Source organism: Phacochoerus africanus, chromosome X, assembly GCF_016906955.1.
Source record: "Phacochoerus africanus isolate WHEZ1 chromosome X, ROS_Pafr_v1, whole genome shotgun sequence".
NCBI lineage: Eukaryota > Metazoa > Chordata > Mammalia > Artiodactyla > Suidae > Phacochoerus > Phacochoerus africanus.
In genome coordinates, this window is record NC_062560.1 from 48,340,158 (window position 1) to 48,364,999 (window position 24,842).

At 51.9% G+C, this 24,842-nt stretch overlaps 1 protein-coding gene across 10 annotated transcripts in view; it reads right to left on the reverse strand.

The window, feature by feature from the left end:
* The window catches only part of IQSEC2 (IQ motif and Sec7 domain ArfGEF 2), an 84,202-nt gene that overhangs the window by 14,987 nt on the left and 44,373 nt on the right, over nt 1–24,842 (reverse strand). For all 10 annotated transcript variants that reach the window (XM_047764337.1, XM_047764338.1, XM_047764335.1 and 7 more), the window contains 5 exons: nt 7,801–8,062; nt 6,525–6,926; nt 3,226–4,121; nt 1,363–1,524; nt 766–888 (listed from right to left, as the gene is read on the reverse strand). In XM_047764337.1, the coding sequence (XP_047620293.1) occupies nt 766–888; nt 1,363–1,524; nt 3,226–4,121; nt 6,525–6,926; nt 7,801–8,062 (1,845 nt within the window). The remainder of the gene's footprint in view (nt 1–765; nt 889–1,362; nt 1,525–3,225; nt 4,122–6,524; nt 6,927–7,800; nt 8,063–24,842) is intronic.

A 24,842-nucleotide genomic window follows, 5' to 3' on the forward strand; every position in this document is an offset into this window, starting at 1 on the left:
TGCAAGATAGAATCAATCTTTCTTTTTTCTTTCTTTTTTTTTTTTTGTCTTTTTGCTATTTCTTTGGGCCGCTCCCACGACATATGGAGGTTCCCAGGTTAGGGGTCCAATCGGAGCTGTAGCCACTGGCCTACGCCAGAGCCACAGCAACGCAGGATCCGAGCCGTGTCTGCAACCTACACCACAGCTCACGCAATGCTGGATCCTTAACCCACTGAGCAAGGGCAGGGACCGAACCCGCGACCTCATGGTTCCTAGTCGGATTCGTTAACCACTGCGCCACGACGGGAACTCCAAATCTTTCTTTTCCTTTCTTTCTTTTCCTTCTTTCTTTCTTTCTTTCTTTCTTTCTTTCTTTCTTTCTTTCTTTCTTTCTTTCTTTCTTTCTTTCTCTTTTTTGCTTTTTAGAGCCATACCACGGCATTTGGGAGTTCCCAGGCTAGGGGTCAAATTGGAGCTATGGCTGCTGGCCTACACCACAGCCACAGCAACACGGGACCTGAGCTGCATCTGTGACCTACACCACAGCTCACTGCAAAGCCAGATCCCAACCCACTGAGCGAGGCCAGGGATTGAACCCGCATCCTCATGGATACTAGTCAGATTTGTTTCCACTGTGCCACAATGGGAACTCCCAAGATGGGATTTCTAATTTCCATTTTCTGGTAAGGCAAGTACGAGGCCCAGAGAGGTGACTTGTAGACACATCCTATACTGCCCCCCAAAGTAAGGAAGGGCAGCTGCAGGATGGGGTAGCAAGCACACCTGAAGGCTTCGATGAGTCGCTCCACTTTCTGGGCCTCGCCTTGAACCCGGATATGGGACTGGAACTTCCGGAGTGCATCATCCAAATCCATGGAGGAGAAGTCCATCTCATCCACCACACAGCTGAGGACCAAAGAAGGTGGTGTGACACTCAATTCCCCTGCAGAAAACCTCTGACCCACCCTGATCTTCTCCAATGAACAAATATCTCCACAGAGAGACCTCCAAAATCTGGACTTGCTTGGTACTTATGAAGATGGAACGTTTGCAATGGCATCCATCCCAGAAAATCCAGGCCAGACACATGGTTACTAAGGGTCTGTTCCATTAACCCATTCATATCAGGGATGGGAAAACTGAGGTTCAAAGCAGGCCATCGGACAAGTATGCCTTGCCTGGGGCTACCCGGAAGACTTTAGGATTAGAGTCAAGAGAGATCAGATCTCTTTAGGGCAGAGGGACAGGGGAGCAGGAAGGTCTATTCATCCTGTTTTGCAAAGTTTATCTGAGCAACAAAGACAGGCTGCCCCTTCCCTCCCTCCTGCCTTCTTTTTCCAGGAACCCCTGGCCCAGCCTGCCCCAGCCTGGGGTCCTCACTCCAACACATCTCGGTTGAACTGCTTCTGCCGGTTCCCTAGGAATTCCCCTATCATCTGCCGGCTCAGGCCTTTCCGTTCCAGGATGAAGTGAGCCACTCCCACTGGTGTGTCTGACAGGAAGCCCCGCTCGATCAGATACTGGATACCCTTCTCTGGCTTCCTGCAGAAAGAGGGGAGGCATATGAGATGACTACTGTCCTCCTGGAACTCTGCCCTCTGACCCATTCCGGTTTTTTGTTTGCTTGCTTTTTAGGGCCACACCTGCGGTATCTGGACGTTCCCAGGCTAGAAGTTGAATCGGAGCTACAGCTGCTGGCCTACACCAGAGCCACAGCAACGCGGGATCCGAGCTGCAACCTACACCCACAGCTCAAAGCAACACCAGATCCCCGGCCCAATAAGTGAGGCCAGGCATCGAACCCGCGTCCTCATGGATACCAGTCAGATTCATTTCCGCTGAGCACGATGGGAACTCCCTCTGTCCCATTCCTTGAACTAATTTTGGGTCCAGTCATGGCCTTTGAAAGAAAATTAAGATCTAATGAGAGTCTGCTCTACGCCAGGAACTTTGATATTCCCTACAGGCACAGAGGACCCCTGGGAGAAGGACTCAGCTCCAGGCTAAGCTCTTCTCTCTGAGTCACAGACCCTCAGAGTAGGAAAGCATGAAAAGATTGCTTTGTCTGCATCTTACATACCACCCAGACTGGTTATCACCCGGCCTCTGTGAGTGTGTCTGTGGACATGCTGCTCCTTACTTCCCACTAGGCTATATCTAGGTCTGAGTGGTCCCATATTTGAACCCCAGAGCCTTAGGGCCCCATGAGGCTAGAATCTAGAAGACTTTGGTGCCATCAGAGTCTCAGATCCGTCACTTACCATGCGTGACTTGGGGACAATTCTCTTAACTTCTCCAAGCTTCAGTTTCTTCTCTATAAAATAGGACACTACTACCCACCTTGCTGAGTTATTGTGAGATCTAAATATAGGTGGCCGTGTCTAATAGGCTACAAAGATGTAAGGCATTCATTTTCTAATCTTTTTTTTTTCCTTTTTAGCAAAAAGTTCCCAGGCTAGGAGTCGAATTGGAGCTGCAACTGCTGGCCTATGCCTATGCCACAGCCACGCCAGATTCAAACAACATCTGCGACCTATGCCGAAGATTGCGGCAACGCCAGATCTTTAACCCCCTGAGCAAGGACAGAGATCGAACCCGCACCCACATGGATACTAGTAGGGTTCTTAACCCGCTGAGCCACAACAGGAACTCCTCATTTTCTAATCAAATGTCACACTTCCATTCCACTGCTAAGCAGCACCTGGCATAGGACTAGGTACCTAGAAAGACCTTGGTCCCGGTCACTGACTAGTCCAGCACAGTACCCTGCCCCCAGCACCTCAAATAGCCACATCCTGCGAGTTAATAGAGAGAAACACTGAAACCCAAGGAAGGAACACACCTTGCCCAGGGCTACCCAGTGAATCTGGTCCAAGTTCTCCTGTTTCTCAGAGCAGGGTCCTTTAACCACCACATCACCTCCCCACCAAAAAGCGAAGGTAGGCAACCTAAGATTCAGAATCCATCCTATAGACAGCGAGCTAGGGCCCAGAGAGGGGAGCATCTCACCCAAGATGACACAGCCAGTCAGAAGCAGTACTAGGATCAGAACTACCTCTCATGGGTTGGGGGGAAGCTTTCTACTCCTGCCACCCTGTGGCCAATCCTTTTCCCTGAGCTGCTGGAGAGAAACACCATTCAGAAGATGAGAGGATGGCGGCAGCAGGATCACTGCCTCCAGGGGTCAAAGTGCCCACAGCAGAGAGGAGGAAGGGGCTAGGGGCTAGTAATGGGAGCACGTACTTATTGAAGAGGTTGAGGCCAATCCTGTAGTGCCGCCTCTGCACCACATCGTTGTTGAAGGCTGGGGAGTCCCAGCTGTGCCTGGTCTCCCGCTGGTAAGTTTGCTTGCACAGGCCGGTGGCGGGAGGCTCCCTCAGGCTGTCCCTCGAAGAGGAGCCAGAGCTGCAGTTGATGGTCTCGTTGGAATTGCTGGAGCTCTCAAGGCTCTCGTTATCTCCACCATCAGAGTTCTCGCCTGCTGCCTCACACTTCCCCAACCTCCGACCCCCAGCCACACCACTGGGCCCAGTGCCACTGTTGGGGGCTGGGGGCAGGGGCCCTGGTGGGGCTGGGGCTGGGCCCTCCGGGGCTGGGTAGTGGCGGTGTGGGATCGGGGCCCTGCCTGGTGGCCCCTTGTGCTTCAGGGTCCCATGGGGGCTGCAGCCATCAGCCTCATACACCAGCTGACGGTGGACAGAGCCGCGATCTGAGCGGTCACTCAGGTCCACGGAGCTGTCACTAGGAGGCTCGATGGTAAGCAGGGGAAGGTGGGCAGCCCTCAGCCGGAAATCCCGGCATTCCAAGCACCCAGGACCCCTGCGAGTGCCTTCCTCACGGCTACCATCTTCCCGGGTCCCTGGTGGCACTGGCGGAGGAACTGGTGGGAGAGGGGCCGGGGCCCAGAATTCGGGCCGGCCCTGGGGTGGGGGCTCTGTGCTGGGCAGTCGCTCAGGGGATGGTGGGGGGACTGGGTCATCCAAGTAGAGGGGAAGGTCACTGAAGGATGTGGCCGAGCTGTCCTCTTGCTGTTCCTTCGATTCTCGCTTCTCCAGCTGGGCTGACCCCGGCTCCTCAGACATGGGCCCCGATGGGTGGCAGTTCAAGGCCTCGTCAATGGATTCAGCCAGAGACTTTACCTGTGTAAAGGAAGGAAAGATGAGGGATGGTGGGATGGTGGAAGGGTGGGAATGAGGGAGGGAGGCAAAGCAAAAGGGGAAAGCTTCCTGGTGAGGCAGCCAAGAAGATGGCTTCCCCTCCCTCACCTCCACAGATTCTCTGCAGGATATAAAATAACTCCCAGGGAGCCACTGCGAGCTCACAGGAGCTGAGAGGAAAGCCCACAAGTTCCCTTCTCTCAATACTTCCTTCATGTCCATAGAGACCCAAGCCAAATGCCACCTCCTCCTTGATCCACGTCCCTGCCTCTGCCATTCACCAGGGTAAACTCAAATTCCAGCTTCTTCTGGGCTCCTGGAGTCCTCTGTCTGGTTCTCTTAGGTAATTCATAATATTTTGCCTTGAGAATCTGGACCACAGCTGGTAACTCTGCCTTCCACTGGTATCTAGCCTCCAAACTGGCCCCTAATAATCCCCACCTCCCAGTACTCGCACCCTCCTGTACCACACCTGCCCGAGGTTGGTCTGTGGCACTGACGGTATCTGGCAGAGGTGATGGGATGTCACTGGTGAGATTAGATGATGAAGGACTGCAGCTTCCATCCTGAGCACTCTCGATTGCTGCGCTCCCTCTCAGACCCCTCACTCTGAAGGAAGCCACACCATGAGCAGTCCTATAGAGAGGCCCATGTGGTAAGGCCCTGAATCCTCCTGCCAACAGTGAGTGAGCTTGGCAGCAGACCAGTCAGCCCCGATCAAGTCTTCAGAGACCACAGTCCCACCCTACTGCTTGATTGCAGCCTCGTGAGAGACCTTGAGCCAGAACCACCAGCCAAGCTGCTCTCAGATTCCTGGCCCTCAGAAACTATATATGAGATAATAAATCTTTGTGGTTCAAGTTCGGTCTTTACGTTCATTTTTAAACTACTAAATTTGGGGATCATTCGTTATGCAGCAGTAGATAACTAATAGGCTGATGGTGGGGCCCAGGCCTGGTTCCTCCGATGTCTCCACCAGACTGTGAGCCCAATCTTGCATTACCCCCTTGACAGATGGGTCCAGTCTAGGTTTCTCTCTTTTGCGCTCAGCTCAACACATCTCTTGACACAGAAAAGATGTTCAATTAAATGTGTTGTATGAATGAATAGATGAGTGATTTAGATCTTCCTTTTAATACTTCTTTCTTTTCCTCTACCTGCCCCCGCATGCCCCACACATCCCTTCACTCACTCCAGGGAAGCATGCCCAGGCTGATGGCAGGGCCAGATCACAGAGATTAGAGCAGAATGATTTCTTCTTTTATAAGGTTTCCTTCATTAATTCACTCATTCAACAATTTTTGCCAAATACCTCCTTGGATTCAGGAAGGAAACTATCATGCACTTAGCAGCTACCATGTACTAGGTGCTTTCAGATATACTGCCTAGCTGAAGTGACCCTTCCAAACAGCTCTAAAAAGGTTTCTTATCTCCATTCTATTGATTGTGTTTCAGTGGGGTTCATCAGTTTGCCCAAGGTCACACCGCCGGAAAACAGCAGAACTGGGATGTGTACCTGATCAGCTATGCTAACACACCCCAAGCTAGAACAATCTCCCACCACTATCACTGCCTGTCACATCCCCACCCTTCCCTGCTTTTGTTGATGTGATGCCCATGCAAGCCACACTCTCCTGACTACCTTTAACTTGCTAACTCTTAACTGTTCAAGCCCAGCTCCAATGCTGTTTTCACAAAGTCTGAAAGGAGGGAAGAAAGTTTCCTCTCCCTCCTCTGGGTTCCCACGGTACCAAATGTGATTCCTTCTCACGACTCTGAGCACACTCTTTCAGGAGACAGTCGTGTGCATATGCCTGCTATGTCCTACTGGCTTGGGTGATCCTTGAGAACCAGGATCCCGGCTGGTTCATCTGTCTCCCCCAGAGGTGTGTGAGAGGTGGTGAAAGGGGAAAGGTGGTGGGCTTTGGAACCAGACAGAGCTGAGTTCCCATCCAGTTTGGAAAAGGCACTTCACCTCTCAGGGCCACGCTCTCCTGGCCACACTTTTATCGGTAAAACCAGGATAACGACCCCCGTCTCGCAGGTCATTATGAAGCATATACAGCACCTGGCACAGAGTAGGAGCTCATCACCTGTTAGGCCTTAATCTGATAGTGGTTCATGTTCCAAAGAGTGACAATATTGATGGTCTTATGGGTTCGATCCACCCAGATTTTTACCTTGCTTGTTTATATGATACCATTTTTTTTTCCTCGCCAACTCTTCCCCATCACCCTCACAAGTCCCTACTCAGATGGTAGCTATTTGTTACTATCAAAGGCTTGTCGGGCAGCTTCGTTCGGTTTGCAGAGTATAGGGGGAAAGGCGTAGGAGTTGCCAGAGCACGGCGATGGGGAGGACAAGGCCCCTTTCAGGGATGCTGACCTGTTTGGAGAAGGAGTCCTCAAGTTCTGTGATGTCATTAGAGAATTCTCCGGATGTGGTAACGGAGCTTCCCCCACCATCGATGCCCCCTCCACAGGAGCCTCCATAGGGGAGCCCCCGTTCAAGCCGGTGGCTCCGGGCACCAGCCATGGCACCCTCGTCCAGCGAGGCAGGCTTGCCCTCGAAGTACGCGGGATTCTGTGCCTTCTCGTATTCCTCAAAGGAGAACTGCATCCGCATGTTGGAAAGGATGATACGGCGGGACATGCGGCTCTCTGAAGCTGAACTGCGGAGCCTCTCAAAGTTTTTGTTCATGCGGTACTGGCGGAAGGCTGTCTGGATGGTCCTGGCGGCCCTGCGGCTCAGGAAGGAGCCCCCATACTTCCTCTCCAGCATTTCCACCTGGCAGGGGAGGGCAGAGGCGGGGGACAAGGTCAGAAACTCACCACAGCCTCATCTCCCTGGGCCTCAACCACACCACCGCCCAAGTCCCAGCTAACTGCTAACAGCTGCCTGCATGCGGCAGGCTGGGCTCTCAGTGTCATGTTCTCACTCAAAGCTCAGACAGCATGTGTCACACGGGACTGGAGTGTGGCTTTCCTTTCTTTTTTTAATTGACAAGGAGTAGATGTTCAGTATTTAAAAAAAAAAAGAAAGGAAGGAAGAAAAATTGAATATAAGGAGGAAGAAGGAGGAAGACAGAGAGGATGGGGGAGAAAGGGAGGGAGAGAAAGAAGGAAGGAAGGGAAGGAGGGAGGGAGGAAGAGAGGGAGGAAGGGAAGAGGGAAAATTGGTTCGTTTAAAGTCCCAACACCTGGGCATAAGCGCAATTACCAATTACCATTTCGGAATGTCTTCCCAATTTTTTTTTCTGTACATAATATTTTGTGTCCCCCAGTTTGGCTAAACAGTATCGTGTGATATATGTGATATATGGTACACGCTGTTCTGAAATTGTCAACTTAGGTGTGTGCTTCTCCCATGAGACTGAGATTTTTGAGAACTGGGTCCAGGTCTCATTCATCTCCATATCTCCAGTGCTCGGCACAGAGCTCAATATTTGCAGCGTGAATACAAGGCTCAGTGGATGGATGGTGAATGGGGGAGTGAGGCCCCAGGAGGGTGAAGGGTCCTGGAGCCAGTCTTCTCCTGTTCCAGTCTCACTGTCTCTCCCTGGACGCCACCACCTTCGAGTGCCATGTCCCCAAATCCCTCCCTTGGTCCTATCACACCCCACTCCCACTCCCACTCCCGGCCAGAAGCATCTCATCTGCACCTTCTTGTCCTGCAGGTCCGTGGAGAGTTCATAGCTGTCCGACAGGGCCTTGGAGCGCTTTATCTCCTCCTCCTCCTGTTTCCTCAGGGCAACACTGGCTGGCTGGAGGCGAGCCCGCTGAGCCCAGGGTAGGCCCACCCCAGCAGGGGGGCCCCCCATGTGGCTGCTGGTGGGGGGCAGCTGGCTCAGCCGGTAGGGGGGTTGGCTCCCAGGACTATCAACCGCTGTGCTCAGGTCACTGCCTGGGGCATCACCCTCCACACTGTGGGGATGAGATAAGATGAGCCAGGATGTGGGAAGAGGAGACAGGCCTGCTAGGCCAGACTGAGAGTGGGTGGACCAGATTCCCTCCCACAACCCCATCCTCCCCCAGCCTCCTCACAGACACAGGGGCCCCAATACTTAAAAGCCAGAGGGGAGTCCTAACCGTGCCTCCCCCCCTCCCCCACGCACCAAGCTGACTCCTCACTGTGCTCATGGTCCCTTTCCTTGAGGCCCTTTGCCTTCACAGTCCTATCCTCTCCCATTCAGCCCTGTCCCCTCACAGTTCCATCCTCAAATGCCCTCTTCCCCCCCGCCCCTTCACAGACCCCATCCCCTCACAGTTCCATCCTCTTAGACGCCTTTCCCTCAGGCTGGGTCTTCTTACAGCCTGGTCCCCTCATAGCCATGTTCCCTCACAGCCTTATCCTCAGACGGGTCTCCTCCCAGTCCTGTCCCTCAAGCCCCTTTTTCTAATGGTCCCAGCCCCCAACAGCTCCACCCTCAAAGCCTCCCTCCCCTGATGGACCAGTTCCCTCACACCTCCACCCCTCCCCGCAGACCTCTTCCGCTCACAGCTTGGTCCCCCAGAGGTGCATCCCTCCCAGCCCGATCCCCAGCACCATCCTAGATCAGCCCTGTCCCCAGGCCTGAGGCCCAGTCCTGCATCCTGCACAGCCAGGCTCTCCCGTGCCACCCAGCCCTGCCCCCTTCAGCCCCGCCCCTGCCCTCAGCAGCCTGGACTTTCAGCCTGGCCAGTTCCCACAGTTCCCCAGCTGCCAGGGCACGGGCTCAGTGACAGTGGGAGGCAGCTCCCATCCAGCATCCTCACAGGTAAAGAGCTGCCCTGCGGGGCAACTTCCTTTTTCTCCTCATGGCCTCCTTTGCTCAGCTGGGGGAGGTGGGGCCAGGGGTCTCGAGGCTGAAGAGTGGTAGGAGCTGAGCACTGGGTCTTGCCCGCCCTGGTAATCCAGAGCTGTTGTTCTGTCAGACCTGCTCCCACGGTGCCATGGCAACCAGGCTGCCAGGGAACTCAGGTGGCGACAGAGCCCAGGCGCCTTGAGCCAGGCGGCAGGCAGGTGCGGTGAGAAGCCACAAAGCCGGGAACACTGGAGGGGGGTATCGGGAGCCGGGGGACAGGCAGGGGAGGCATGGAGGGGTTGTGGGGGGAATGGGTGTGCCTGGGGCCCAGAGAAGGGTCTGGGTTTGGGCAGGCACGGTGGTGAGGGGGCTCATGGCTGGTGAAAGGGTAAAAGGGCCACTCCCACGACAGAGGCCAGGGCACAGAACAGGGGTGGGGAGAGTGGGGGGGTAGCTGGAAGGATGTTGGGGGGGCTGGGGTGGATGTAGGGGGGAGCTCTGTACCATTTCAGGAGCTTAAGCTACAACAGGCTTGTCAGCCTGGTGGAAGAGCACTTTGGGCTGGGGGTTGGGTATGGTGGGGAGGCTACATCCACGACTGGGTCCTGGGCTGCAGCCCGCTGGTGCTGGCTCCACCCTGGTGTGGGCTCCCACTCACTGGCCTCCTCCCCAGTGTTAATCTGCAACACCGTCAGGAGCAGCACAGAAACAGAATGAGGGGCTGCCCTGCACCCCAATTTCTCTCTCCTCCTGGGTCTCTGGGGCTGTGAAGTCCCCCTTTGGGGGTCAGACCCAGCCCAGTGCCCCCCTTGGGACTACAGGATCCTGCCCACCAACCTTTCAATCCTCTCCCCCCACCCCAGCACATGGCTTCCAGACTGATCAACTGTCTCCTTCGTTCATGAACCATCCATGGCTCCCATTGCCCACACGAAACGGCCCAGATTCCTTCTTGTGGTGTCTTGAGGCATCTCCAAGATACAGGAGCTAGTGCTTAGAGAGCACTTCGCACGTTTAGGCACTGTTCTTATCCCTTCACATTTAATAACTTGTTTACTCTTCAAAACAACTCTGTAAGGTAGGTATTGTTTATCTTCATTTTACACATCAAGAAACTGAGGCCCTGGAGTTCCTGTCGTGGCCCAGTGGTTAATGAATCCGACGAGGAACCATGAGGTTGCGGGTTCGGTCCCTGCCCTTGCTCAGTGGGTTAACGATCCGGCGTTGCCGTGAGCTGTGGTGTAGGTCGTAGACGCGGCTCAGATCCTGCGTTGCTGTGGCTCTGGCGTAGGCCGGTGGCTACGGCTCCAATTGGACCCCTAGCCTGGGAACCTCCATATGGCGTGGGAGCGGCCCAAGAAATGGCAAAAAGACAAAAAAAAAGAAAGAAAGAAAGAAAGAAACTGAGGCCCAGAGAGGTTTGTAACATATCCATGGTCACACAGCTATTAATGGCAGAGCCAGGATTCAAATCCAAGCACTCTGATTCCAGAGCTCAGACTCTTAAACATTAAACCATTTATTGCAGAATTGGCTGCCAGCCCCCCACCCCATCCACCCTTCCCTCCAGCCTGGCCCAAATCCTGTTTCTCCCCAACACTCCTGTACTTTCCACCTCCCAAGCTGCTCATACAGTACTTTGCACCTGGAATGCTGTCCCTATCATCTGCTGCCATCTGAAATCTGAGAAACCCCCCGCCCCACACCCTAGTTCCCAAGATTCAGGTCATACACCACCACTAAGAAGCCCTCCTGAAGCCCGCCTCCAGCCAAAAATGATTGCTGATCCCGTTCAGGGCTCCCACACACAGCACATGTCTGTCCTTCTTTTTATGGAGCAGGTTAGCTTTGGCAAAGCATGACAGCTATTTGTGTTCACGACTCCCAGAATCCCAGGACAGGAAGAGAATCTGGTTGTCTCCCAGTTAGCACCGAGCACAAGGCCCGGAACAGAGTAGCTGCTCAATAAAAGCTTCTGGAGGGAAGAAGTAAGTGAATGAGCTCTGGAGGTTGCACTAGTAAACCCTCTCACCTAAACTTTGACCTCAGTCTCCTCTTCCCAGTCCATTCTCCATCCTGTGGCCAGAGAGAGCTTTCCAAAGTACAAATCTGATTGTTTTGCTTCCCCGCAAAAACTCTTCCACAGCTCCTCATAACTCATTCAGCAAACGACAGCTGAGCATTTTATACGTGCCAGGCACAGTGCTAGGTGCTGGAAATATAATCGTGAGCAAGACGCATAAGCTTTCTTCCCTCAGGGAGGTGGGAGAAGGAGACTATAAATATATACTATCATTTCAGGTAGAGAGAGGTGCTAGGAAGGAATATACAGCAGGGTGATGGGGTGGTCACGGAAGAGCTTTTTGAATACATGGCATATAATCAGAGCCGCGATGGAAGTGAGGGAGTGAGGCTACGTGGTTATCTGAGGCAAGAGCAGTCCAGACAGAGGGCAGAGCCAGTGCAAAGGTCCTGAGGTAGAACTGTGCCAGTCTTGTTTGAGGAACGGCCAGGAGGCCAGCATAGCTGGAGTGGAGTGAACAAGCGGGGAGTGACAGGAGATAAGACCAGAGAGGTGATGGGGGCAAAATCCTGAAGGGCATCACTGAGCCCATGATAAAGACTTTGGCTTTGGCTCTGATTGAGATGAGCAGAGGAGGGATGTGATCTAACTTAGGTTTTACAGGCATCATTATCCATACGATAACCTGCAACTCCTTACCATCCATAGCCACGAATAGTTCTCCTGACCCAATCTCTGCCTCATATACCCTCTGCCCCTTTACCCCAACCTGGCTACTTCCTGCTCACCCTTCAGTATTTAGCTCAGGTGTGCCCTTACTGAGGCAGGCACACTTAGCCCCGTTTTAGAGATGAGGACACTGAGGCTGCGAGGTGATGTAAACTCGCTCAAGGTCACCCAGCTATTAACGGAGAAATTCAGGACGCAAACCCTGGGCCTGGGCTGTCTTCTCATAACATCTCCTGGCTTCTTCCCATTTCTGGCCCCGTGTTGCCCCCTGCTCTCTATTTGTTGGCAATTTCCCCCTCAAGAGCTCTCCCCCCTGTTTTGGCTGCAAAGGGACGAGTGGCAGGGAGGTCAGAATTGAGGGCATTGCTCCTGACATCACACCCATGGCCGAAGAAAGAGGACCTGGGCTGTGGAATCCCTCAACTCAGGAACATGCCGACCACATGGAAAACCTCTCTTCCCTCTCCCCTCTCCCAACACGCAACATGTTGTGCAGACCTGGGTTCAGGTCCTGACAGCCATGCACCAGCTGTGTGAGCCTGGGCATATCCCTTTACCTCTATGCAACTCAGTTTCTCACCTGCGTAGAGCTCAAAATACAATTCCCTCATTGAATTCCTGGACTTCAGAAAGAGCCGGGGAGACCTACCTTCCCCTGGACTCCTTCTAGCCCAGAGCAGGAGCCAAGAAAACACGCACACTGACACTCGCGCATGCACACCCGAGCACCCATGGGCACCGTCTGCTGGGCTATTCTGTGAGGGAAACTGGAGAGCATCCTCTGTGGAGGGGGAAATAAACCACATTCCACAAATAATCACAGCATAAAGCTGCAAGTTCTCAGGGCTGGGGAACGGAAGAAGTGCTGGGGGTGCTCAGGAGAGAGCTCCCTCCTGCTGGGGGGGGAGGGGCAGGGGGGGCGCTGAGCAGAATAAAAATAAACTCGCACTTATAAGCGCACCTTCCCTGCATCAGGCATTTTCCACACGTTATTTTAACTGCGTGGCAAATGTGAAGATTAGGATTCTGCTTTTGCAGGTGAGGAGAAGTGAGGGGAAAAGAGATGCCAGAGGTCTCAGGGCTAGCAAGTGGCAGAACACGGATTCAAAGCCCAGAGCCTGTGCTAGTTTCGCTGCTGCCTTGAAGGCTTCCTGCGGGGTAGGGGGGAGCAGGGAGCTATTGAATGGGGCCTGGCCTAGGAGGTAAGTAGGGATGAGGAGTGAGGGACCTTGTGAGCCAAGGCACTAAGATGGGGAGAAGCGGGGCAGGATGGGCTGTAGGGATTCAAGGTGGCCTGCGCTTGGCAGGGGCACTGGCCCACCCCAGCTGCTGCTCCTAATGGGAGATCTCTCTCCCTCCTTCTCTTTATTGGCACTGCCCGGAGCCAGGCAGCCAGCAGGGGATGGGATCAGGATGCAGTTGCCATGGAAATGAATGGGGGCTGTTGCTATGGATACCATAAGATGAGGGCAAGAGGAAGCTAGGGATGCTGAGGACTATCCCCATGACAACTTGGGCTGAAAGGGGGGGACCGGAAGTGAGAGACAAGAAAACAAGATGAGGAGGTCAGTGTACCTAGATGAGGCCAGGGACGTTGGGTTCTGGGGGAAGATTGGACAGGAGACTCGACCCGGTGGCGGGGGGCGGGGGGGGCGGGCAGAGGGGTGGAGGGACTCCAGTCACCTCCCTCTCCTCTGATAGCTCTTTGGCAAGCTGTTTCCACTGCCCAATCCCAGTGTCACAGAGACTCCAAACCTAAGGCCAGCCCAGCTTGGCACAGGGGCTGGCAGAGGAAGAGAAAGCTATCAGAGGGGCTGACTGGGTACCCAGCGGACAGTCACAAGCTTGGAAGCACACAGATCTGGGTTTGAATCCTGGTTCTGCTTCTTGGCAGCCCTAAAAATAATAGTTGTCATTAACCGAGGACCTACTTTTAGGGAGGCCCAGCAACTCTGCAAGGTCCGGGTGGTTCTCCCTGAAGGGGAAAACACAGATGAGGAAACTGAGATGCAGAGAGATGAAGTAATTTGCCTAAAGTCTCAAAGCCCAGCAGTGGGGAAGCCAGGAGTCAAATCACCACTCACGCTCATAACCACCAGCTCAGCACTGAGCAGCCCCTTTGAGGCCAAGTCCTTGCATTCTCCAGCTCCCTGTGCCTTCCCACAGTGGCACACAGAGGGCCAGATGCTGAGTAAATATCTGTGGAGTGTGTGAGCAAGGAAGCAACCCAGGAGGAAGCGGGAAAGACTGAGGTTAGATGGGAGAAGTGCCTGACTTTGAGAGCAATGACTCATGGGTTTGGCTGTCCAAGGCTAGAACCGGGATGGATTTTATTAACCATCTACTCCCACAGATCCAAATGAAGGCTCAAGAAAGTCAAAGTGACTTCCCCAGGGTCACACAGGACCCCAATCCCTTATCTTCCAGAACGAGGTCCCACTTGTCGCTTTTCAACTGAATCTGTGCAGTCCCCCAAGCCACTCCACCCCTGGCACCTTTAAGCTCCTGGATGTCGGCAACAGCGGGCTCCTTGCGCCTCCCAGGCTATGGCGAGCTGATCCACATCGCCACACCTGTGTCCAAACTCTTCCTTGGTTGCTTCTGCCCAGCACGTCCTTCCTCTCCCCTTCACCTGTAGCCCTCATCCGTTTGGGTGAGCTCATTGACGTCTTGCGGTGCCCTGAGCAGGCCAGTCCTCCTTGGAAGTTGGTTCTGACTCACTCCCACCCCCAACAGAACCTGACAGGGTCAGCTACCCGCCCCCACTCTATGTTTTGTGCACACTCACGTCACAGGCCATCCTCAGCCCTAGCCAACTTGACATTCTCTCTTGAAGTGTTCATTCCCTACCTTGCTCTGTTTCCCATGCGTAGTGGCCTGGTATGACTTATCTCTGTGGAACCCTACCTGTGGCCAGGCCAGGACCCAGCAGCCACCTCGGTCCCCTAAGAGCACAGGTGGCAGTCATCCGTGCCTGTGTGACCATCCTGCCTGGCCAACTGTCACCCTCAAGGCCAGAGCCCCCACATGCTCCAAAGCCCCTCATGTATGTTCTGGTGATTATCTCCACTGGGCGCATGCAGAGAAACTGCCAGGCACAGAAAGTCACCACCTCACACGAGCCACCTCACACACTCAGAACCCCTCACGCCCAGCCTCACAAAATCACATTCCCTCAGATACACAAGAAAGCATGGCCTCGCCCTCTTGTTCGACCCACCGGCTTCACGCCGACAGGTGCATGCGTGCACAGGCACGCATGTTTCCCTCACAACTAATAGGAACTTTCTCCCTTCCCGTTACGCAGGCCCTCAGCCAATTCAGTTGCCCACACAGGAGTCTACGCCCCCGTGCCTCCCACGATGGCTATCTGACCTTCAGCTGCGCCCCCGTGCCGCCCAACTTCCCTTCTATCTCCAATCAACTGAAGAGTAGAATGGTCGCCCCCTCCTTAGTCACGGGTCACCTGGACTCAAACCCCCAGCAACAGAGCAATCTACGTACCATTCCCAAACACGATCTTGGAGCTCTCCACCAGGTTTTGGTCCATGCTGTCCCTGACTCCTTAACGCCTCCTCACCTCTCAAATCATCTATTCAAAGCCTTCCCAGCCATCCACTCGTGCCCCTCTTCCTCCAGCGATCCTTGGACACCACCCGCCCCCAGCTCATCTTGAACATCTCCCTCCTCTTTGGGCCAGGAACATATTTGGCTCATTACTGAAACCATCCCTGCTCAATCATTTCTGCCCTTCACACCTGCCTACTTTCCCAAAGGAATTCTCATCTCCCCTAGGAGACGGAGAACTTATGGAGAACACAGCCACTGTCTTACTTTTGGTCCCTCACAGCGTTTAGCTTGAAGCCTGGAACACAGTAGGTGCTTGAGCAATGGCTTCTAGAAGAGTAAATATGGGAGAGAGGAAGAAAGAGGGAAGGACAGACAGAGGGGAGAAATCAATGAGAATTTGAATGAGTGAGTGAGTAGCTGCCTTGAGTGCCTAAGTGGGTTAAGCAGTAAGTGAAGAGTGAGGCGAGCCTCTGGAAAGGATGGGGATGCTGAAGGGAGGAGGGAATGAAAGGAGAGGAGGGACTCTCACCTGGACCTTCATCAAAACAAGAGCCACCAGTCATTGCACTTCTGCCAACCATGCACTAGACCCTTTGCTGGGCTTCTTGTGTGTGTGTGTGTGTGTGTGTGTGTGTGTGCACGCGTGTGCGCGCGTGTGTGTTTCTTGCTAGTCTTCATGACAACCCAGAGAGGTAGATATAGTCTCACTGTCCTCGGGAAGAAAATGAAGCTCAAGGAGAAGGAAAGACTAGCTCAAGGTGCTACACAGAGTAAGCGGCAGAACCAGAAGGTAAACGCAGAATGCCAAAAGCTCAGAAAGGGAAAGCAGGGGTATGAGCCCACTTGGGAGTCTTCTGGCTTTGCTCCTAACACAGACTCATCACGGAAGGCGTTGAGTCCTACAGCCCATAAAGGACACTTTCGACCTTCCTGCTGACAGCCTCCAGGGACGCTTAGAAACAGCTTCTGGTAGGCACTGGAAATATTTAGCATCACTGCATCTGGGGGCAATGGCTTTCCCTCAGAATCAGAGAGCTCAAAAGTTGGAGAATCATTCAGATCCTTGAACATATAGAGTCAAGGACTCTTAACATTACAGAATATTAAAACCGCACCATCAGAATTTTTTGAAATGGTAGAATTATGAAATCTTAAAACCGCAGTATTGTAGACTCCCCAAATCACAGCATTATCGAAATAGAAACCGCAGAATTGGATGGAATGTGTCATGGAATTATCCTATCCTAAAATTATGTAATCATAGTTTCTGAAAATTGTAGCATCTCAGATTCACAGAATGTCAGAGCTGGAGGAGCCCTTGGAGGTCCTCTGGTCCACCCCCTCTCCCCTTTCCTCCTTTTGCACATGGGAAAACTGGGTAGCAGAGAGGCCAAGCGAAGTGTCCACGTTGGCCATCTTGCACCACCTCAGCTGAAGAAGGCGCTGTTTGCCCGTGGTGAGAGCGCCACACCATTCATTCATTTATTGAGTGCCTCCTGGGTACTGACAATATCAGAAATCCAACCCTACTCTCTCCCAGCCCCTGTTCCCAGCCCTCGATAGGAAAGAAGGTAAGGCCCTGGTGGGGATGGGGAGAGGGAAGTGGGATGGGGTAGAACATACATCAGACAGAGAGAAGAGATCAGCTTTTATTGATGGAAATTCTTTTGTACACAGCGACACACACTCTGAAAGGCCTTTTCCTCCTGATCATATTTACAGAGCACTATGGGAGTGGCAGGGGGCAAGGGATGAGGCCTTCAAGCATTGGAAGAGATGGCAGCGATGGCCACAGCAAGGGAACAAGCAGGTTGGGTTCCGCCCCCGTCTGGTCCTCTAGGCCCTAGGCACCCTGCATCTCTGTTTGTGCTCACAGAGGACAGAGGTAGGTCCTTGGGATGTCATCTGGAGACCTCTCCAGGAGTGGCAGGCTCCAGGGTGCCTGGGAAGTGGGGTGCGGGTGCGGGAGGGTCCAGGTTTCAAGCTCCAAGCTCCAAGCTCTGCTGCTCCCATGTTTTAGTCAGACCTAGGACTCCAGCCTTTATAATTCAGGGGCCGGAGTCCAGGGGAGACAGCAGTGGGGAGCGGGGGGTGGATTCCAAGAAGGGGGTGGAGGAGGACAGGGCACGATGCTTGCCTGTCTGATTCCTGAAGCAGGGAGGGGGTCCCAGGGGGGATCGCAAGGCCGGGGCGGGGGGAGCTGGTTAAGGCTTTTGCTTCTGCATAGAAAATGACCCTTGTCCTCTCAGTTACCGAGAGGAGGGACTACTGCACTCGGAGGCCGGACAGCAGAACTGATGAGCATCTTCCTCTTCCTCTTCCTCAGTCTCCTCCTCCTCTTCCCTGGGGCCAGGAAGGGCAGGGTAGAGGCCACAGGCGGCGGGTGACAGAGAGAGGCAGAGGCATTAGTTTGCAGAGCAGGGGAGATACTTGAAGGGCTGGAACCAGGGAGGCGGGTCTAGGATGGGGTTCGGAATGGGGAGGCCAGTGTGACTGATGATCCAGGGCCACACCCATCTCAGCCTCCAAGGAGCCTGTGGCAGGTCCCCTGGGGAATGGCCCTCCCCGATGCTAGGGCTGGGCTCAGGCTTAAGGTTACACCCAGAGAATGTAAACTCCCTTTCTGACCCGACAGGTGCCCAACCTTCATTTTAATTTAAATAGTAGCAACCAGCTCCGTGCTGGCACTTTGCATGCATCATCTCATTTAACTCCTGCAACAAGTCTGCAACATTTTAAAGATGAGGGAATTGAAACTCAGAGAGGTTAGCTATCTGCCCAAGGTCACAGGACTGGGTAAGCAGTAGAGTCAGGATTTAAACCCGGAGTTCTTGGAGCTCCAAGACTCGGACTCACCCCAGCAGGTCCTTTGGGTGAACTAGGCACTGTCTCTAGAAATCCACCCTGCCCTTGAAGGACAAAGATTTGTATTTCCTGAAGGCTTCAGGGTAAGGAATATAGGAGCTGCTTAGAAAGGGAGTGTGAAAAGCCCACAGCTTTGAAAGCAAACAGACCTGGGTTCCAAGGCCAGCACTACAAGTGCTTCCAGGCCATGCCCCAGGCATGTTAATAATGCCCCTCTTAGAGCCTCAGTTTCCTCATCTGTAAAAATGGGGCTTATGATGCCTACCCTACATGACGGTTGCAAGGACTGGAACACGTGTCAAGTGGCTGGCCAACAAAAGCCACAGGAACATGGTAGTGGGTATTGTTAACTGCTCGTGAACTGGACCTAATTACCAAGGTGACCCTTTGCATCCACACAGAAGTGCCAACAGAGGCGGGGAGGAATCATTGCAGCAACAAACCCCTGTTCTTAGGGTCCTGCAGAGCAGTACCAGGGGCTGGTCTGCCTGTGGCAGTCACTGGAGCTGGACGGGTGGGAGGACTGGGACAGGATCAGATGTCTTGGGAGTGAAAAGGCTGATCTCCTGGAGACAGTCAATGAAACAGTATCACCCCACTCCCAGACCCCCTTGGCTCATGGGGAGGCAGGAAATATGGAATCCAGGATACTGGAGGGTTGGGAAGACATGGGAAAGAAAGAGGACAGGCAAGGGAAGGAAAGAGGACAGGCAAGGGAAAGCACTGTTGTCCATCTGACAGACAAGCACACGTGCACGCGCTCGCACACATGCACACACACACACATGCACACACACGTACGCACGCACGCGTACACACACACACACACACACACACGCACGCACGCACACCCTCCTCATACTCAGAGCTCCCTCTGACACATTGTTCCACTGAGTCACTGAGTCAGCAAAGCCACGTGAAAACCAGGGTTCAGGTCCCGGGCAAGTACCTCCCCCTTTCTGAGTCTCCCATTCCTCATCTATAAAAGGAGAAGGAAACTCCACACCTCTCAAGGCCGTCACAAGGAACGAATGATCTTCCAGTCCTCTGCTCACTCCCCTGGTATCCAGGCCAGGCCCCTGCTACCCTTCACCCTGCCACTGCAGTCAATTCCTGATTTCTTCTCCCTGCTCTCCTGGACTTCCTAAAGTCCACCTTCAAGTGTGAATCTCTTGCTCAGACACCCACCTTGGCTCCCCATTGCTTCCTGGATAAAGTTCAGATTCCTCAACTTGGCATTCAAGGCTCCCCCACCATATGGCCTCACCTGGCCTTTCCTGTCAGGTGGAAAAAGCACTGGCTTCAGTGTCAGACAGACCTGGGTTTGAATATCAGTCCCACCACCTACCGGCTAGGTGAACTGGGGTCCATGTCTTCACCTCTCTGAGACTTATTTTCCTTATCCGTAAAAAATGAGGAAATACCTATTCTGCAGGGTGTGATGGGATTTAAATGAATTCAGGTATGTAAAGCACCTGCCACAGGGTAGGTTTGGTGCTTGATACAACATAACGATTATTGTTACTGTCGGTATCAGTGGCATCCATGTTATCTGGCTCACTCCTGCCCAGCCTTCATCCAACCAGTTGTTTGTTGTTCCATCAGCATGTCCAGCCTTTCCATGTCTCTATGCCTTTGCTGACTCTGTTTCTTCCTGCTGTACAGAGCTTTGCCTGTTGAAATTCTGTCTGAACGTCACGACCCAGTTCAAATGCTGCTTCCTGCAGGAAGCCCTCCCTGACTTCCAACCAGAGGTTTTCTTTACTTCCTCCTAGCTCCACCATCCATGCCCTCAGTCAGGGATCTCCATTCGTTGCTTTGAACTTTTCCAAAGCATTTCTTTCACCAACTCCCTCAATGCCCTTGTATTATTCCCCCAGTCACCAATACCTCTGCTTTCCTTCTGTGAGAAAGGAAGGGCCCCTATACTATGAAGGGCTGTCTCTCCATCCAGGATCTGGAGCCCACCCCTGCTACCTCCTCCATAACAATCATCCCCTCTCCCTCCAGTATTTCAACCTCTCCCTCTCTGTTGCCTCCTTTCTACCAACATTTATAGAAGCTCAAGTCTCTCCCATCTGGGAATAAAAAAACCCTCTATCTGCCCCCACATCTCCTTCTAGAAATCACTGTGTCCCTCTCTCCTCTTCACAGCTAAGCTTCTTGAGAAATTCGTCTACACTGGCCATCTCCACTTCAGTACCTCCCACGGGCTCTTCAACCCACAGCAATCTGCCTCATGCGCCCACCATGCCACAGAAACTCTTCTTAGTAAGGTCGCCCAGGACCTCCCACTGGTTCAAGCCAATAGACTCTCTCCCACCTGCATCTTGGTTCCCCCAGCTGTAACATTTGCCACTCTTAACAAGCCCCTCCTGTGTGCAGACGGCTCTTTCCTTCCTCTGCTTCCGTGAGCCCACTCCCTGCTGGTGTTCCTCCTACTTCTCAGACCACCCCCAGCTCCTCTTCCTCTCTCTAGTCCTTATGTGTTGGTACCTCTTCCCCAGTTCTGCTCTGGTCCTCTTCTCTTTCATCCCACACTCTCTGTCAGTGAGCTCATTCCATTCCATAACCTCAGGTATGGCTGAGGACCTCCACATCTCTCTCTCTCTCTAGCATGGGTCTCTCTCCTGGGTCCCAGACCCATCAAGCCCAATATGCTTGCGGGAAACTCCACCAAGATGGCCCTCAGAGCTCACAGGGACGTCTAACCCAGCATCTCACCACTGCAAACCAGTCTACCTGCATTTCTCACCTTCGTGAAAGGCACCACCACCCAGTGGCCCAAGCCCTAAACACAACTGGGAGTCACCCTAGATTCTTCCTGCTCCCTTAGCAAGTCAGTCACCAAATCTTGCTGATTCTACCCCCTAAAAAGCTCTAAAAGGCTACTCATCATCTCCTCTTCTCGCCCCTCGTTCACTCTTTCTCCAGTCATACTGGTCTCCCTGCCGCCCCTCAAACATAACAAGCACACTCTTGCCTCAGGGCCTCTGCACTTGCTGGAACATCATCCTCCAGAGAGGTGTGGCATCAAACACACTCTATACATTTAATCGCTTGTTATTTGTCATACCCACCGTAAGATCCAACAGGACAGGCATCTGTTTTGTTCAGTGCTCTATCCCTAATGCCCAGCTCAGTGTCTAGCACTCAAATATTTGTTGAATGAATGAATCCACTGCCAGGTCTGAACACAGGCAACTCACCTTGAGCTCCACCCTCAGTCATCTCCACCCTCACCCCAATTATCTCCTCAGTCTCTGACTCCAGCCCTCTCTTCCTCCCAATCACCTCTCAAATCCACCTCCCCTGCTCCATCCCCACGGCCACTACCTTAGCTTACCTCTCCCTCTAATGCTAATTTGACCTTGTTACTTTCCCTCCTCAAGAATTGCTCGTGGCTCTCCAGCTGCCTACCACAAAAAAAGGAGCCTGGGGGGAAGGGATAAATTAGGAGTTTGGGATGAACATATACATGCTACTATATATAAAATACATAACTAACAAGGACCTACCGCACAGCACAGGGAAATCTACTCAGTATTCTGTAATAAACTACATGGGAAAAGAATCTGAAAAAGAATGGATATACGTATATATATATAACTGAATCACTTTTCTGTATACCAGCAACTAACACAACATTGTGAATCAACTATACCCCAAACAAATTTTTTAATTAAAGTACAGTTGGTTTACAATGTTGCGTCAATTTCTGCTGTACAGTGAAGTGACCCAGTCATATATGTACAAACATTCTTTTTCTCATATCATCCCCCACCATTTTCTATCCCAACAGACTGGACACAGGTCCCTGTGCTGTACAGTAGGACCTTGTTGTTTATCCATTTTAAATATAATCGTTTGCCAAACTCCCTATCCATCCCATTTCCTCCCCTTCCCCCTTGGCAACCACAAGTCCGTTCTCCATGTCTGACTCTGGTTCTGTTCTGTAGGTAGGTTCATTTGTGCCATATTTTAGATTCCACATATAAGTGACATCATATGGTATTTGTCTTTCTCTTTCTGACTTAGCTCACTTGATATGAGAATCTCCAGGTGCATCCCAACATCTAATTTAAAAATTTTAAAAAGGAGCCTGGGCTCCCCAGACAGCTGTTTGAGGTATGTCTAGCCGCTGTACCCTCCAGCGTTCAGTTTCACCATTTCTCACCTCCAGGCCTTTGTGTTTGCTCTCAGAGCATCCTCTCCCATCTCTGCCTCTCAAACTCTTTATGGACTTTGGATGATTGGCTCAAATACTACTTTCTTCAGGAAACTACCTGACTCATAAGCCAGAAGTAATTCCTCTCCAAAATATATAGAAATAAGTGTCTCCAGGGTCACTCAGGATCTCTGAGAACCAGGAGTAAGATGGAAGTTGCTAATTATATCTGAGACCACGGGCTTCGGGTACTGGGTGAGCATTAACAGAGGCTCCCTTTTCCTCCTGCACTATTACCCAGGACTCATGTCCCTCTGGCCCTCTGCTAACTCTGATTCTTCCTTGCCTCCTCCCTTTCTCTCACCTTCTGTTAGGTCTATCTCATTAATAACTCTCAAAGGGTTTAGATTCCATAATTTGAAATTAAAATGCTTCTTTGTGAATGATGCCCACCCAAGTAGTCCAACACAGGAGCCCTGCTCCAATCCATTTCTTCTATGCCAATATCCCAGTTTAGGCCTTCTAGCTGGCCTCCATGCATACAATGCATTTTTCCTACTGACTACTAATGTGATGTTTCTAAAACACAAATTTTACCAAATTTCTCTCCTCTTAAGAATCCATTCACATGATACTTTGTCACCAACAGCACTGGTTCTTAATCTTTTTTGGAGGAACACAAAACCCTTTATGCATTTCAAGAAAGCCATGGGCCATCTCCCCAGTAGAAAATGCACACAGGTATATACACACAACATTTTGCATTCAGTTTCAGGAGGTTCATGGGTCACCTGAAGCCAGTTGGGACCCATGCAACTCAGGTTCTTAACAAACCTCTGGCTCTATAACATTCAGGTTCTTTTGCATATGCTGTTCCTTCTGCCTGGAACTTTCTTCCACATTGACCCTTCCATCTCTGGCTACCTCTTACTCATCCTCTAAGACTCAGCTCTTGGGCTGCATTGACCTGCACCAGCCCTAGGTGGGGCCAGATCCCTTCCACTGGGCTTCCACAGCCCCTGACCCTATGTTCTCCTCTGTCGTAGCCCTGCTCAGTCTCCGCGACTGGGAATTTGTGGAAAGCAAGAGCCATTACCCAGCACAGGCTCTGGCCACAGGAGAACTCCCCAAGGGTCTACTGAAATGAATGCTAATAACAGCTACCCTTTCTCGAGTACTCATTATGTACCAGTCACTCAACAAGGTGCCTTCTATTTATGATTGCTTCTACTACTCAATAAATAAACCCCAGGATGTTGGTGGTAGTGTGTTCTTTTATAATAGGAAAGAAACTAAGCTCAGAGATGTTTAAGTTCAGAGTTCAAATGTTCAGAGTTGTTTAAGGTCACCCTGTCAGTGAGGTGACAGAGGTGGGATTGAAATTGAGACATGTTGGCACCAATGCACATATTGATCCACCATGCTTCCCTGCACTGGACTGTGCGACTGGGAGATGGTATCAGTAGCAGAACAGGACCAAGAACCAGGGCCAGAATGCCCTGCCTGGGCTCCATTTCCCAGTGCCACCTATTCTTATCTTCCCTCCTGTGTCATCTTCATGCCAAGACTAGGGGACCTAGCTGTCTCTTCTTAGGGTTCAATCCCCTCCATCCCACATACTACTCTAAGCTTCCTCATCCCAAAGCTCCACCATGGTCAGGCCCATCCTTTGCTCTAGAACCATCCCCAGACACGTACAGCTTTTAGATCCAATCCAATCCAATCCAATCCAAGGCTACACACTGGCTACAAAGAAAACAAGACGTGGCTAGTCCCTGCCCTTCAAGAGTTGATAGTCATCCAGAAGTTTTACATGTACCATCTCCAATACTAAAATCAGCCCTGAGAGGTAAATAGGCATTATCCTCATTACACAGATGAGGAACAGAAGCTCAGAGGCTTGCTGAAAATCAAGAGCTGTTAAGTAGCTGAACTTGGACTTGAATAAAGGTACTGACCCAACTATTTTTTCCCCCATTAGGTCATCTTGCTTGGAAGAGCCAAAAAGTAGGCAACCATTTTTGGCAGGGTTGGGGGATAAAGGAAAGCTATTACTCTTTCAAGACTCTGTACATGTCCCCTCCTGTATTGCTGGATGAATGAGGGGGTATTTGAACAAGTTATTAAAAGGAAAAGCAACATCTGAACAGGTGGATACAGGAAAAAGGTACAGAAGAGGAGGGAAGTGACTGGATAAAAGCAAGGAAATGGGACGGAGAAAAAAGGCCAGTAACTTTGAAATTGTGACAGGGTATGTATGACATTTTTTTCCAGGGTTGTTATGGGTTTATTTTTTTTTTCTCCTTACAAAAAATGGGCTCATACTATAAGACCTGTTCTGCAATTTGTTTTTTTCATATAATAAGCCTTGAAGGTCCTTCCATGACAGTAGAGAGAGAGAGATCTATCTTTCTCTTTTGATCTGCTTCAGAACAACCCATGGTATGGGTGGATCATGAAGAAAAAGCTATTCCCTACTGATGGATATACGGGTTGCTTTAATTGTTTGCTATTGTAAACAATGCTGCGTATGTCTGAAAGTAGTTTGAAGGATAGATTCCTAAA